Source organism: Neovison vison, chromosome 2, assembly GCF_020171115.1.
Source record: "Neovison vison isolate M4711 chromosome 2, ASM_NN_V1, whole genome shotgun sequence".
Taxonomy (NCBI): domain Eukaryota; kingdom Metazoa; phylum Chordata; class Mammalia; order Carnivora; family Mustelidae; genus Neogale; species Neogale vison.
This window is the reverse complement of record NC_058092.1, coordinates 166335444-166348782: the sequence shown is the minus strand read 5'-3', so window position 1 is coordinate 166348782 and position 13339 is coordinate 166335444. Positions and strand designations below refer to the sequence as shown.

The 13339-nt window shown below is 47.5% G+C and overlaps 1 protein-coding gene across 10 annotated transcripts in view; it reads right to left on the bottom strand.

The window, feature by feature from the left end:
- The window catches only part of SGMS1 (sphingomyelin synthase 1), a 262858-nt gene that overhangs the window by 32205 nt on the left and 217314 nt on the right, over positions 1-13339 (bottom strand). For 9 of the 10 annotated variants that reach the window (XM_044239503.1, XM_044239509.1, XM_044239504.1 and 6 more), the window contains one exon: positions 4633-5421. In XM_044239503.1, coding sequence (XP_044095438.1) covers positions 4633-5243 — 611 coding nt within the window. In that variant the 5' untranslated portion in view covers positions 5244-5421. Of the gene's footprint in view, positions 1-1181; positions 1260-4632; positions 5422-13339 lie in introns of all 10 variants that reach the window. The other variant, XM_044239513.1, reaches the window with a different exon arrangement.

Genomic DNA, 13339 nt, shown 5'->3' with positions numbered 1-13339 from the left:
GACAGTATCCCAGCGCTTCACCCACGGCCCTTGCTGTCCTCTTGGGGGTCTGCCGCCCACACCCTGCTGACCTCCTGCCTCACCACTTCCTCTCCGCTAGGTGGACCAGATGCGCCCTTGGCTTTGCCTCGGGGGAGCTGCAGGTCCTCTGTGCTCACCTCTCCCACGTGGACAGCTCCTGCCTCACACACCTGCGCGGCGCCCCCTCACCTGGACTCAGGGGTCTGCTCAACGGTCACCTCTCAGAGGCCTTTCTGAGTGACCATATCAAACAGCACCCCTTCCCCGCAACCCACAGCACGGAGGCCGGCACACCGCTTCAATTCTCTCCATTTCCCTGAACACCGCCGGGCCTCATTCGTTCGTTCTGAGTGTCTGCTTCACCCTGGCCAGAGCGTGAGCTCCAGGAGGACTCAGGGCAGCACCCCGGGGGTGGGAGCAGTGCCCAGGACCAGTAGTTTGCTCAGTAAAGACAAAGTGAAGGAACACACGAATGTAAATGAGCACTTTCTGTCTGGCAGCCTCGGTACCCCGCAGTGGGGCATAAAGATGAATGACAGGCGGGATAGACGCTTTTCCCTGGAGGAACTTCAACCCTCGCACTGAGGGGCAGAAAGCACAGTGACATGAGCTCTGGGGAAACGAGCCGAGCAGTCAGAGAGGAGGTGGGGACAGAGCACGGCCAGATTACGAAGGAGTCTGAATCCAAACTAAGGAAGAGGGCAGGGACTCCCCCAGAGCACCCAGCGCCCAGCACGACATGAGAACACAAGAAGTGAAGAACCTGAAGTCAGAGGGTCAGAACGCAGGAACTCTTGGCGTGGAAGGAAAGGAGACATTGTAGGTTTCTAGGAAAAGCCACTGCCCGCCTGGGAGGAGGGAGGAAGCTGGAAGAGAAGCGTGGTGACTCGGTGGGGGATGAGTGGAGTCTGTGGCACCTGTGACCGTGGGTCTAGGTCACAGTGCTTTCTCTGGTGGCCGGAGGACCCTGAACGGACTCAGAAATTCCACAACCCTGCTCCCTGACCTTCTTCTCTGTCGGGGACTCACGCCATCCTGACAGAGCTCAGTCACATGGGTCCCACGTCGTGGGAGCGACCTCTCGGCCACGCACGAGGAGCCCTTACCAAATGAGTAAGGTTAACATACACTTTGTCATGCTTTCCAAAAACAAGGGATACCTGTTTTGCAGTGAAGTCTGACACAAATGCAGAGACTCCCCAGGGCTTTTTCCTAGTCGGTGGCTTGAAAGTCCAATTCTAAACGGGGAGACAACATTATTTACAATTTTAAAAATCAAAAAGTTCCCAAAGATGGGCATTATTGTTGTTTTCCACTTCGTAATGCCACGGAAATCCCACATGAATGTATGTGTATGTACAGATACATATATACACATCTGGCTAAAGGGCTTGTTACTGGCCCAAATTTCAGTGACCTCATTGCTCAATAAATTATCCTCTCCAGCTTCAGCCTCCAATTCTCTAAGAAGTGCACGATGCAGAAGCAGGAAGGACTAGACTGAGTCCTTTGAGGGCTCAGAGACTCTTAGAGTCAAAGTCAAATGCCCTTGGGGAATTACTGGACAAACAAGCTTAACTCCTGGGAGCGAGTGAGCTGTGCTCCTGAGGGGCAAACCTCTGGGGGAGGTGGGGGAGAGAGGGCAAGATGCGGCAGACAAGCACAGAGTGAGATGTCAGCTCTGTTCGAGAGAATATACCACAACCAGAAGTGCCAAGAGCCAAATGACTGGAAACGAGCGGTCTGACCCTATGAAGCATCCTAATGATCTTGATGAGAGCCAGGGAAAGGAGCTCATTTACACGGGCTGCTTGGCTGTCAGTCTCGATCTCTCCTCCCCCCCTTACATCTCTGCTGTGTCACATTCGCTGAAGAGGGGCCTCCCCAGGGAGGAGCCGGGGAGCCGGGATGTGCCCCAGGAGGCGGATGGGGCTGGATGATCGTGACCACTGGCTTCCCCTTCCTGCGTCCGTCTCCTGCCAATGGGGAAACTCAAGAGAAGACTTCAGAGAATCCTGAGCTGGATGTCTTCTGGTCAAAAACCACTCCTCAGCTAGTACTTTTTAAACGTAACTGGTCCATTGGATCATGCTGGAAACAAAACACAATTGTACAGAATAACAGGTATCATCTAGACTAGGAGGCCCTTATTATATCTGTGAGAAAAAAATAAGCTCTGGGGACTTAGAGACTGGCCCACATCACTGGCACACTGGGGCCTGACGGGGGCTGGACCCAGGCGGCCCTGCAGCCGTGCACTGGCCTGATTCTGCCCAAGGTGTGAACCAACGGACTCACAGCTTAAGGCGGCTGCGTCATTTCAATGCCCAAATGACTATGACACTGGCCGTTCATACCAGTAAAACATGAAATCACTACTGGTCTGAGGAGAAGTCCCAGCGGAGAGAAACATAAAGAGTAATCTGCTTAAAAGAAGCAAGCCTGGGGCGCCTGGATGGCTCAGTGGGCTAAAGCCTTGGCCTTTGGCTCAGGTCATGATCCCAGGGTCCTGGGATCGAGCCCTGAATCAGGCTCTCTGCTCAGCAGGGAGCCTGCTTCCCCCTCTCTCTGCCTACTTGTGATCTCTCTCTCTCTCTCTCTATCAAATAAATAAATATTAAAAAAAAAAAAAGAAGCAAGCCCTATTGTGAGGACACTTCCTAGAACAAGACATTATTTAAAAGTCACAGTTCTAAAAAAAAGTAAAATAAGATAAAAGTAACAGTTCTGTGACACATCTGAATTTGCACACAGTATGACTGACAGATAATGTTTTATTCTAGGGCAGTAAATTATTCTCTTGCACGTGCAAATTTTTATGAAAAGAAAAGAAAACAAAACCGTAATACACAGAACAACAAAAATCAGGGAAAAACCCAGAAAACATAATTTGAATTGACCCTGCCTTTGTAAAGCAAAACATACTGGCATTGTTTTCTAAAGGGCTTTCAGGGGGAGAAAAAAAAGTTTGAAATCAAAAGCAGATCTGAAGTTTGGCGGCTGAAAGAATGTAATTTAGTAAATTCTGAGCACCTCACATTTCAACACTATCCTACCTAGCTAGCCTATTAAAACTAAGCCAACAAACCACCAAAAAGTCTTCTACCCAATCAACAGAGCCCAGACCACAGTTTCTATTTTAAACTTAGCTTTACCGTGGCACTGACAAGACAACCCCAAAATAAATACCATCCACTTAAACAACTTCCTTTATAAAGGTTGACAGCACCTTCCCAGTGCACAGTCAGGCACTGTGCTCATTTCCAAATTGTGGATATCGAATTTTCAAGGTGCAAACACATTCCAGGAAAAAACTCATCGTTTCTTGGATCAAGTTCGGTGCAGACTCTCAGTCTGCAGTTTGTTTTCTTGATTTAAGAGGATTTCCTTAATATTCGACCGTACTGCAGGTCGTGAAACACAGTCCACTGGACACAAGTGCAGTTTTTCAACACACCGTTCCCAGCTCCCATGCACGGAAGCCACAGTGACAGTCCACTAACGGGGAAAAGCAGACGCCAAGGAGGAGAACAATGTTGGTGCTTAGTCGGCCCCTAGCAACCCAACACAGAGCTTGCTGGACGGGGTCTGCATGGAGTTCAGAGCTTGGGACATAGCTTTGGCCTGGTAGGGTCCTACCAGAGAGACTCGTTCGAGGCTGGAGGCTCAGCAAGCGCCATGCTACAGCCCCTATTTGAAAACCAGGTTGGTTTTAAGAACAAGCAGAACGTGGAGCATGTCCTACTGTCCTTGGACAGAGCCACACGGCTTATGAAAGAGGCATCAGGGAGGGGACTGTCCCCCAAGGAAGGACTGATCTTTGTGCTGTTATCATTAACCACTTCAGAACTGGTTAATTTTGTATCCTGGAACTACTAGACTAATGTATTTTATTAAAAAATAAAGGTTAAAGTAATCAGTTATAATAATAATAATAAAAAAAAGTGGATCTACCTGAAACTAAAATGTGCCCGTTTAAAATCCTAAGAAACCGCAATGCAACAGCCACATGTTAAGTGGCACACGTTCTAGAAGACGGAAAGCCATGCAGGTTTGTCCACACTCCATGGGCCTAAACAAGTCGTTTCTTGAGAACATCTTCTCCCCACGGCCCCCAGCCCTCTGGAACCGCTGTTCCACGTTCTGTGTGTGAAACATCTTTAAATACGCCCTGCCAAGGGGCCCACTGTCTGAGCCTGTGTGGGGACAGCCACATGGCCAGCAGGCCGACTGTCCACAATTTATTTGGCAGGTTAATGACCCTGAGTTTGGGTACTTTCTCTGTGATTCGATAGCCTGTGCTCCATGAGGGTTCTCCTTCCTGTGAAAACAGAAGAACATCATCTCCACAACCCCAGTCACCGCTCTGTAGGAATCCTGTACCAAACAGGCAGTAAACACAGCATTTTCTTACAACTGCCAGAGCTCTCGCTAGTTCAACAGGGCACATGGTTTAAAATAATAAAATCAGAATTAAAAAAGGAGCTAGTATGCTTTGATTCCTACTGCTTGAAAACATTCACTTCCAAACAATGACTACCAGAGGTCTGCAAGGCAGACCCCCCCCCCCCGCCCGCAGCCCCAGAGTCCCACAGCTGTCACTTTACTTACTTGTATTTTAAGAGCAGCCACTGAATTAGCCAGAGTCCTACGAGGATCATGCCGTTAATTTCACAGATCGAAAAGGCCCACTGCACCCGGTTAAAATGGTCGAAGAATGTGTCCGGCAGCGGGGGCTGCACCTCCTTGGGAGGCACTCGCTCGTGGACGACCGAGATCATCACCGTGGTGAGGACGAAGCAGGCCAGTGCGTACAGGAAGGCCAGGCACGTTTTGCCCCACTCCATGGGGTACTGGGAGCGCTCGGGCTCTGGCATGGGGATCTTGATCATCTCCTTCCTATAGCCGTTGGGCACCCCATTGGGCTTGGCCTGGAGGCCGGGGCCGGGGCCGGCCGCACCTGCACCCAGGTGCCCGTTGGCGTGGCCGTTCTTGTGCGCCTCCATGTGCTGCTCCACCTTCAGGGTCTCGATCATGTCCAGGAGCCGCTGCCCGCTGTCTGCCGACACGCGGCACAGGGGTGGCCGCGTGAAGTCCTCCCGGGTCAGGCCGATCAGGTCCCGGCCCGTGAAGTGCTCCAGGGGCTCACAGTACTCGGGCATGGCGTGCTCCAGCAGCCAGTCTGCCACCTTCTTGGGGGACCAGTACACCACCTCCTTCATGGTCCCGACGGGCGGGGGTCAGCGGTCCCGCGGCGGCGCGCCCATGCTGCCCGGCCTCATGCCGGGGACGTGCGTGGCCAGACGTGCGGGGCCGCTCTCGCTCCCGCAGCCCGCACACTGCTCTCAGGGGCTCTCGGGGCCAGCACGCTCACCTCATGGCGCCCTGGCCGTCTTCCTTCTGCGGAGGCAAGAGACACAGTCAGGAGGGGGCTGCATGCCCGTCCCCGCAGGGCGCATGGCCCAGAGCATGAGTGTCAGGAGGACGCAGACCTGGCCCCTGCGGAGGCCACGTCTGTCTCGCACTCACTGGCCCGAGGGACTGCGGGCTCCCCCACTGGCCTTCCCCGAAGGAGCAGCAGAGGACACCCCCCAGGACCGTATCACAGCCTCTCCAAAGGCGTGTTGCCTAAGCAATAATGCAACAGGACTTTGGATGGCTCAGAGGCTCCCTCCACGCTCACTTGCTCACTGAGATAACCTGAAATCAGGCAGCAAATCTGCCTCATCTACCATTCTAGCTGGTGGAGAAATGTTTTCACGTGTACATAAAACACAGCAACCTAACAGATATAGGAGAGAATCACAGAAACGTTGAGCCTCAGGACCATCTGGTCCAACAACATGCAAAAATACCAATGAATCCCTTTTTCCTCCATGCGGGGCATTTTCTACTCTTGTCCCACCTGTTTTTCTCTAATAAACCCGTAAACTTTTGCAACACTTATAATTTAAAACAAGAAAGTTAAGAACAAAGACCCAGTTCTGTAACAGATCACCATGGTTAGTGAAATATGTCATCAGCAGAAGCCAGAACATAATCTGACTCAAGATCTCCCACGGGTAACCCCGGGGTGAGCTGTAGCTTACTCATCTGTGAAAGGAGAAGATTCAAATACCCCCTCACAGGGCTGTTGTCGGTGCTTTAAAAACCATACCTAAATCCAGCACTGAGAGAAGTCTGTTGATCCCACATCCTTTTTCTCCTTTCTCAATTTTTCTATCCTATCCAAGAGCTACTGTCTACTCTCACTGTGAAAACACCTTAAGAGTGAGCTTAACTTCTTTCCCTCACATGGTGAATGTTGTATTAACTACAAAAACACCTGCACAGATCTGTACGGTTCATGGCTAGAAATCAGTATCGGCAGTATTTCCTACGTATGCCTTGTAGAATAATCATCTGATAAAATGCTTTTTTCAAAAAATAAAAAATCCTAGTTAAGTCTGAGGAATAGTATACTAGAGCATCTTCTAGAGAGGGCAGCATGTATTAGTGTATTAGAAGCTCTAGAAAATCCTCCAGGAGGAAAACTGGGTAGCAGGATTTCTTAAATGGATGTCACGGAGTCTGTCCTACTGGCCACCTCCCCAGTGACTCCTGTCAGCAAACTGGGAGGTACTGGCACAAATGAGACCCAGGCTCCGCTCTACCGAACCCCAAATCTGACTGTGGAATAAAAATGGACAGATGTCCACTCCCAATTTCCCCATCAAATAACAACCAATGAAACGGCAATAAAGTTCAAGCTAACCCAGACTTTGCAAAAAGGTTGGGTGTTCTTCCTTCTGTGTATGCTGCTGTTCCAGTGCTTTCTGTAACATGTCTGTCTGCACCCACTCCCCCTCAGGAGACCATGAGTGACGGTGGAAGGGCTATGGTCTCGAGCACCCGCATAACTCACTCAATATCTGTTCATATCTCAAGAGATGTCCCCTCACATCTGTCAACATGTAGACAGTGGAAGAGAACACAAAGTCTACTGGAAATGCCACTGATACTGAAAACTGCTTCAGAACAATCTGGATGGTCAAGGAACACAAGGTGGCTTCCACCAATAACTAGGCCAAAACAGGGTTGACTCCCTAAGAGCCACGTTGGCACTTTCCATTTCCTCTCCAACAAGTGCCAAGTCCTCCTTCAGTCCTTCAGATGGTCCCCAGCCCTGTCACCTCCCTGCATCCCGACACCACCAGTGTCTGCGCTGATGCCCGGAACTGGCTTGTGCGCCCAGTGCTACGATGCGTGTCAGCCGTGTGAGATGGGGAGCCAGCAGCTGAGACCCAACTCGGCCATCTCCCTCCTTGCTAGAGCCCTCGAGCCCTGCCGAGCCTCAGTTTCCTGTGGAAAACAGGATCAAGTACAGCCTCACCCAGCTTCCTGCAGGCTGCTCCTCCAGGAGGCTCCCATCAGGGAGAAGGAATGAAAGCTATTCATTACTCCAAGAAATCTGTCTTGTTCTTCTGGTAACATCCTGCTTTCTTCCTGACACCCGACTAGGCCTGCAGTGACGTCTCGTGAATACGTACTGAAGCTGCCCCTTTCAAAAGCCCAATCGTTCCACCACACGAGTTCAAAGAGCCTTCCAGATTTCATGAGAAAGCAAACCTTTGTTTTTCAAGCAAGCTTTGCAGCTTGAAAATAAAGGTATAGATGCTATTTTCGTGCAGATGATGCCAAAATCGTATAAAAGGGGAAAAGGTCACTTCTCTGGAAGTAAGTGCTTGGCAGGTACTCGGAATGTCAAAGGCCATGGCTCATGGGTAGGACTTAACTAAGACCCCAGGCCTGGCCGTGGGAGGAAAGGTGGGAGAATCACTTCCTCCGGGTCCCACACACTCGCTTCAGAACAGAATCAAAGACACTGCAGCATTTCTGAGAAGTGTTTCCACATCTAGACCCAGAAGACTGTGGGTTAGGCTGAGCTCAAAAAACTACCACCAGCACCTCCGGCCTGAAAAGCCATCCTGAATCCACTACTGGACAGTGTTTAGAAACCATGCATAGCTCAAGTCCTCAGACTTGGTACTCAGAACTCGGAAGTCGTAAGAGAGTAAAATCTTGATATTCCCCCATACCAGAATATGAGCAATGGAAAAGAAGCTGGAGGGCTTGTTCACTCACAAGTCTCAGCCATAAGTAAGGTGAAGTCCAGTGAGACTGTGCAGTGTCTAAACTCTCCGGCATAGCAGAGTTAGCCCCAGAGAGAGACAAACCCACCATGCTTTCCAGGGCCGCCCACTGCAAATATTCACAGATGTACACATGAGTGAAGGGCAGTTTAAGCGTCCTTTAAAAACAAACAAACAAACAAACAAAAAACCCACATAGAACACAAAAACCAAAAACCAAAAAATAGCTACAGAGTCCTATAGGATTAAGGGCAAGGACAACAACACATAGGCCTTATACATTCCAACCCAGAAGGGGCTTCTAGGAGACCCCAACTGAGTGAAAAATAAATGTGCTAAAACAATTTGGCTCCAATTCTTAGAACAGGTATTTTAAGCTTTAATATCATAAAATCCATCAGACAATATGCCACAACACACTATGAACTATTTATAGCTAATTATCAAAGCCAGCTCTCTAGAATCAGAAAAACAGGTTAAAGCAATTATCCTGGTAACGAAAACAAAACATTAACCAAACAAAAGAACTAAATATTTTATGAATATGTGTTTCTCCCTATTCCAAAAGAATCTACCATATTATCTTATTGTCTGGCGTTGTCTAGAAATAAGACATTGGTGTGTTAACACAAAGCTACAATATCAACTAAACAATGAACTCAAGTTTCCAAGAATTCAAATGCCAGAAAATGCGTAGCATACCCACAAAGCAACTGCTCAGAACGTCTGAGTTCTAATAACTGCTCAGTACTTTACTCCAATCCCACTGCCTCAGTCTCCTAAAACGGAAGAATTCCGTTTATTCCGTCTGCTTCTTGCATATTAGTTTAAGGAATTTATGCACAACAGACAGTACTTTGGGTAACATAAAGCAAGACATAAAAATGGAAGACGTTTTTATATTGAATATTTATTCTTTGAAGAGTCAAGGAACTTTTAAAGTTAAGTGCCATGAAATTAAAAATTGTATTTTTACAATTTTTTTAAGGCACAGTGGACCCAAAACTGAGTGAACTTAGCTGCCAGTTCAATGGAGAAACTACAGCAAAGTTCCAGATGATTCTACCTGCTGATAGTGGTAAATCAGAGTAGAAAGTAGTGCGCTGCACAATTAATCTTAGAAGCACACACTGAGTTAAACGTTCTGCTTCTTGTATCAAATCTTTAAAAACAGAAGTAACATGGGCTTTCTATGTGAAGTCTGCTCTCCTAGCTCAAATAATCAACTCAGTCAAGATCAGAACTGGGAGAGTGTGGAGGAGCTCAGACCTCTAACACGAAACTACCTGTGTGTGCTTTGTTAATGAGCAACACGAATCAGAAACCGACATTATCTTGAAATACACAAACTGTCTTTCAGTAAAAAGATTAAGTCCAGAAAAAGGTCTTTGCATCCCCAGAACCTTCCATAAAAGGCAGCAGTGACTATCAGACCTTCTAGGGCAATGCAGTCCACTCCAATACTCAGGAGACAACAGTCCAATTCTTCTCGAACTCAATCTGGGGAACTCTGGAATGCTTTCCTCCAATCTCATTAGCTTTAGAATTTTGTTGTTATTGTGGTTACTTAACACGCAAAGAGTTAACCTAAATAGGCAGAATTCATAAAACTGAGAGCAAGTGCACAGTTTCAGCTGAAACACCTGCATATTAACTTCAATCCGCAGTGGAAGAATTTTAGATAGCTCGTGATGCCTTAACCTTTAGATGGTCCTTTTAAATTACTATTATGCAGTGTTCACAATTCCAGAGTCAAACTCTGAGTAGCAAACAAAATTGTCCTGTAAGCAGTGTCTACCTGAACAAGGTCTACGCTGCCTGATTTTGCGGAGATGGGAGAAAGATGGGGCTAGGGGGCTATTCAGGCTGCCCCCCTCCACTACTTGTCTATTTCACCACGTCCAACACTTAGATTTCACAGTATCTGACACCTATTCTTTCTCAGCAGCTGCCCTGTAACTTAACCAACTGAACAACTCCCTTTACGTGGCCCCTCCCTAAAATAACCCATGCAGTGCTCGTAGCCCCACCGTGTTCCAGAGGGAAAGAGAAGAGTCCTGGCTGATGAAAGCAGTATGTAGGAAATAATAATAGGAAACTGGCCATGTCAATTTCATGCTACATATCCTGGTTCTGTTCCTTCCTGGATGGTTAGAACCGTGTCACCCATTTCAAGGAGTGCCCTACACTACCAGCAAGACCAGCTAATCCCTCTTCCCATACCTTGAGCTTCCATTTGAGTCATTCTGGGGCAGACTATAATAAACCTTTTGTAGCCAGAAAATTCAATGTATCATTTATTATGCCAAGAATTAGAAACCACCTGAAAGTTACACAGGCAGAATTAAATATAGTATTATACAACAGAATACTAAGCCTCCATTAAGACAGGACTAGATTTCTATAGCTGTTGTGATACATATATATACTTTTGTCTCTCAACAGGCTACAGAAGACAAGAATACTATTTTTGTAAACATACATGTATCAAAACTATTCAGAGGAAAGAAGGCTGAAGGCACATATCAACATCTGTTGCCTTTGGGCAATGAAATCATAAACTAATTGCTTAATTTTTTTCAGTTTTTTAATTTCCCTAATAAACACATACTGCTTGTGTTTATTCGAGCATTATCTATGTTTTTAAACATGGATGCTGCACTGTAAGATTAAACACAGACGCTTCCTATGTTACCTTTCTTTCAAAATAAGAAGTGCGCCTGCAGATTTCTCCAAGTAATTGGAACCTTTGCCCCCTGTATGTAACTAACTCCCCAAGTCCTTCAGATTTCCAAAACATAATGGTCCCAGGCAGACCATCTCCAATGATAAAGCTCAAATCCTGGAACCCAAGCGCATCAAGAAATTTCTGTCTCAGATACTTCCAATCATTCCAGAGAGAAAACAATAACAAACCATTAGAATTAAAACTGCTCCATCATCTAGATTTTCAGTGCGCATCTATCCAGGTATCTACGACCAAATGTCAAAGACCCTACGACCAAATGTCAAAGACCATTGGGAAACTCTGCCCTCTTGTCATTACAAGAAAAACCTTGCAGACCTCTAATGATGAGTAATCACTACGGCTTTCCCCTGGTGTTTTTCTTAGAACCCAACTACCAAAACTCTGAAGATGATCTACTTCTACTTTACTGATTAATAACCACCTATGTCTGAAACCAACAGGACATTTTACTATTCATCTGGCCAACCTGTTGTCCTCGAACCCAGACTCACTGTAGCACCACCCCAGAATGCTGGGGGCATCATCAATGTTTGCAGGGTCCACTGGCTCTCGCATCCAACTGACATGCACAGTGGTGATCTCACCTGCTCCACGAGGCCTGGGAAAAGCTCCCTATTTGCTTCTGCTTTACTTTCTGCCTCCAGGATTTCTCTACCTTATGGCCTTGCCCTGCAAAAAGTGGACCTGGGCTATACCCCTGCTCCAGTGGGTAGAAGTTTTCCTCACAAACATTCATCGTACACCTCCCCAATTGTGCTTTTTGCCCATAAGGCCCTTCATATTCCCTATGTTCATCCTTGTAGGATTATTGCCTTCACGAAGCCCAGTTTCATTTGCCTCTGACTCTTTTGAGCCTAACACACACTATGTACTTAATAGATGCTTGCTGAACATGTGAATAAAAAAGAATGCAAAGAGGGGCGCCCAGAGGATTCAATAGGTTAACCCTTGGCCTTAGGCTCAGGTCATGCTATCAGGGTCCTGGGATCAAACCTTGCATCAGGCTTCCTGTGGGGAGGGGAGCCTGCCCCCCCCACTGCCCCTCCCCCTGCTCGTGTGTACACATGTGCACATACATGTTCTCTCTCTCTCTCAGATAAGTAGTAATTTTTAAAAAAAGAATGCAGAGATGGACCCAGTGATGTGTACCTCTTTGTACATCAAGCACATAAACGTAACTGTGGGAATTTTAATACAAAAATGAGTTGCCAAGTACAGAAAGGGGATTTCCCATGTACTAAAAGCCAGAGTGGGAAACATAAGAAGCCAACACATGGAGCCCGGAGGGATACCAGCTGTAGATCCTAGCTGCCAGGGCCTGGGCTTTTAAGATTCAAGGGCAGAGGACATGGCCTGAGCCCAGATCCAGACAGGCAACTGGAACTAAAACCTTAAATTAAACCAGAATCCCTCTAGGACTGGAAAAGTTGGGCGTGTGAGATCAGTACACAATAATGCAAACTTCAAACTCACAGGACTCGTGTGGTGTGGGTTCCAAGCCAACAAATTAACGCAAATACAAAAGGCAAGTAACTACAAAACAGCACTTAGGGGCCCTCCATCAGCAAGAGTTCACAGCATTCCCACGGAAGAAGTCATCTCAGCCAAGGATGAACAAGAATTGAAAATTACCAGTCACATAAGGAAATAATCCACCACGAGGGAGAACTTTGGCAGGTGCAAGAAACAGGAAGTTTGCCAGACCATGAACTTGAGAAAATAAAGTACGTTAGAAGAGGCTGTGAAGGGAGTACACAAAAGACGCTAAGGCAAGTTGTAACCTTACAGAAGGAACCAGCCCTAGCAGAAACAAAGACAGGTGTGTTTAAAGAAGGTGCAGGCTAGTGCCCCAGGAGGAAGGGGAGAGAACAAAGGGTTAAGTGGGGCTCATAAGAGGACAAGAAATGGGCAAATGTGTAAGATGTTACCTGCTTAATGTGTTTAAAGGCAAGGGACAGGTTTTCTCAAACCCCAAGCTCATGGCACCCAGCAGCCTTATTGTCTTGGGGTTTTTTTGCATGGCGGGGGAGGGGAAGAAAAGTACACACAGTCGATCAAAAGATGATGCAGACTGAAAAAAGGTGTCTAACTGAACATATGTGTTAGTTTCCACTGCCTCTTCAAGCTCCCCCGATACGAGCATGCAAAGATTTCTGAAAAAGAGGAAATAGAAGAGGCAAGGAGAGGAGGAGGCCAGGGAGCAGGTAGACTAAGTGTCAGCAGACCCAGGGAGCAGGACCTCAGCCCGGAACCAGGAAGGGTGAGAAGCCTTAAAAGGACGAGGAAGCTGGTGGCACGGGGACCTTGCAAGATGGGGGTGAAGGTGGAGCTAAAAATAAGGGCTGGTTGAAAGACCATTTAAGAAGTTCCCTCCAGCTTCTCACTGCATGCAGCCGAACCACCCCCCGCCCTTGCCCCTAGCTGAGAAGCCTAGACC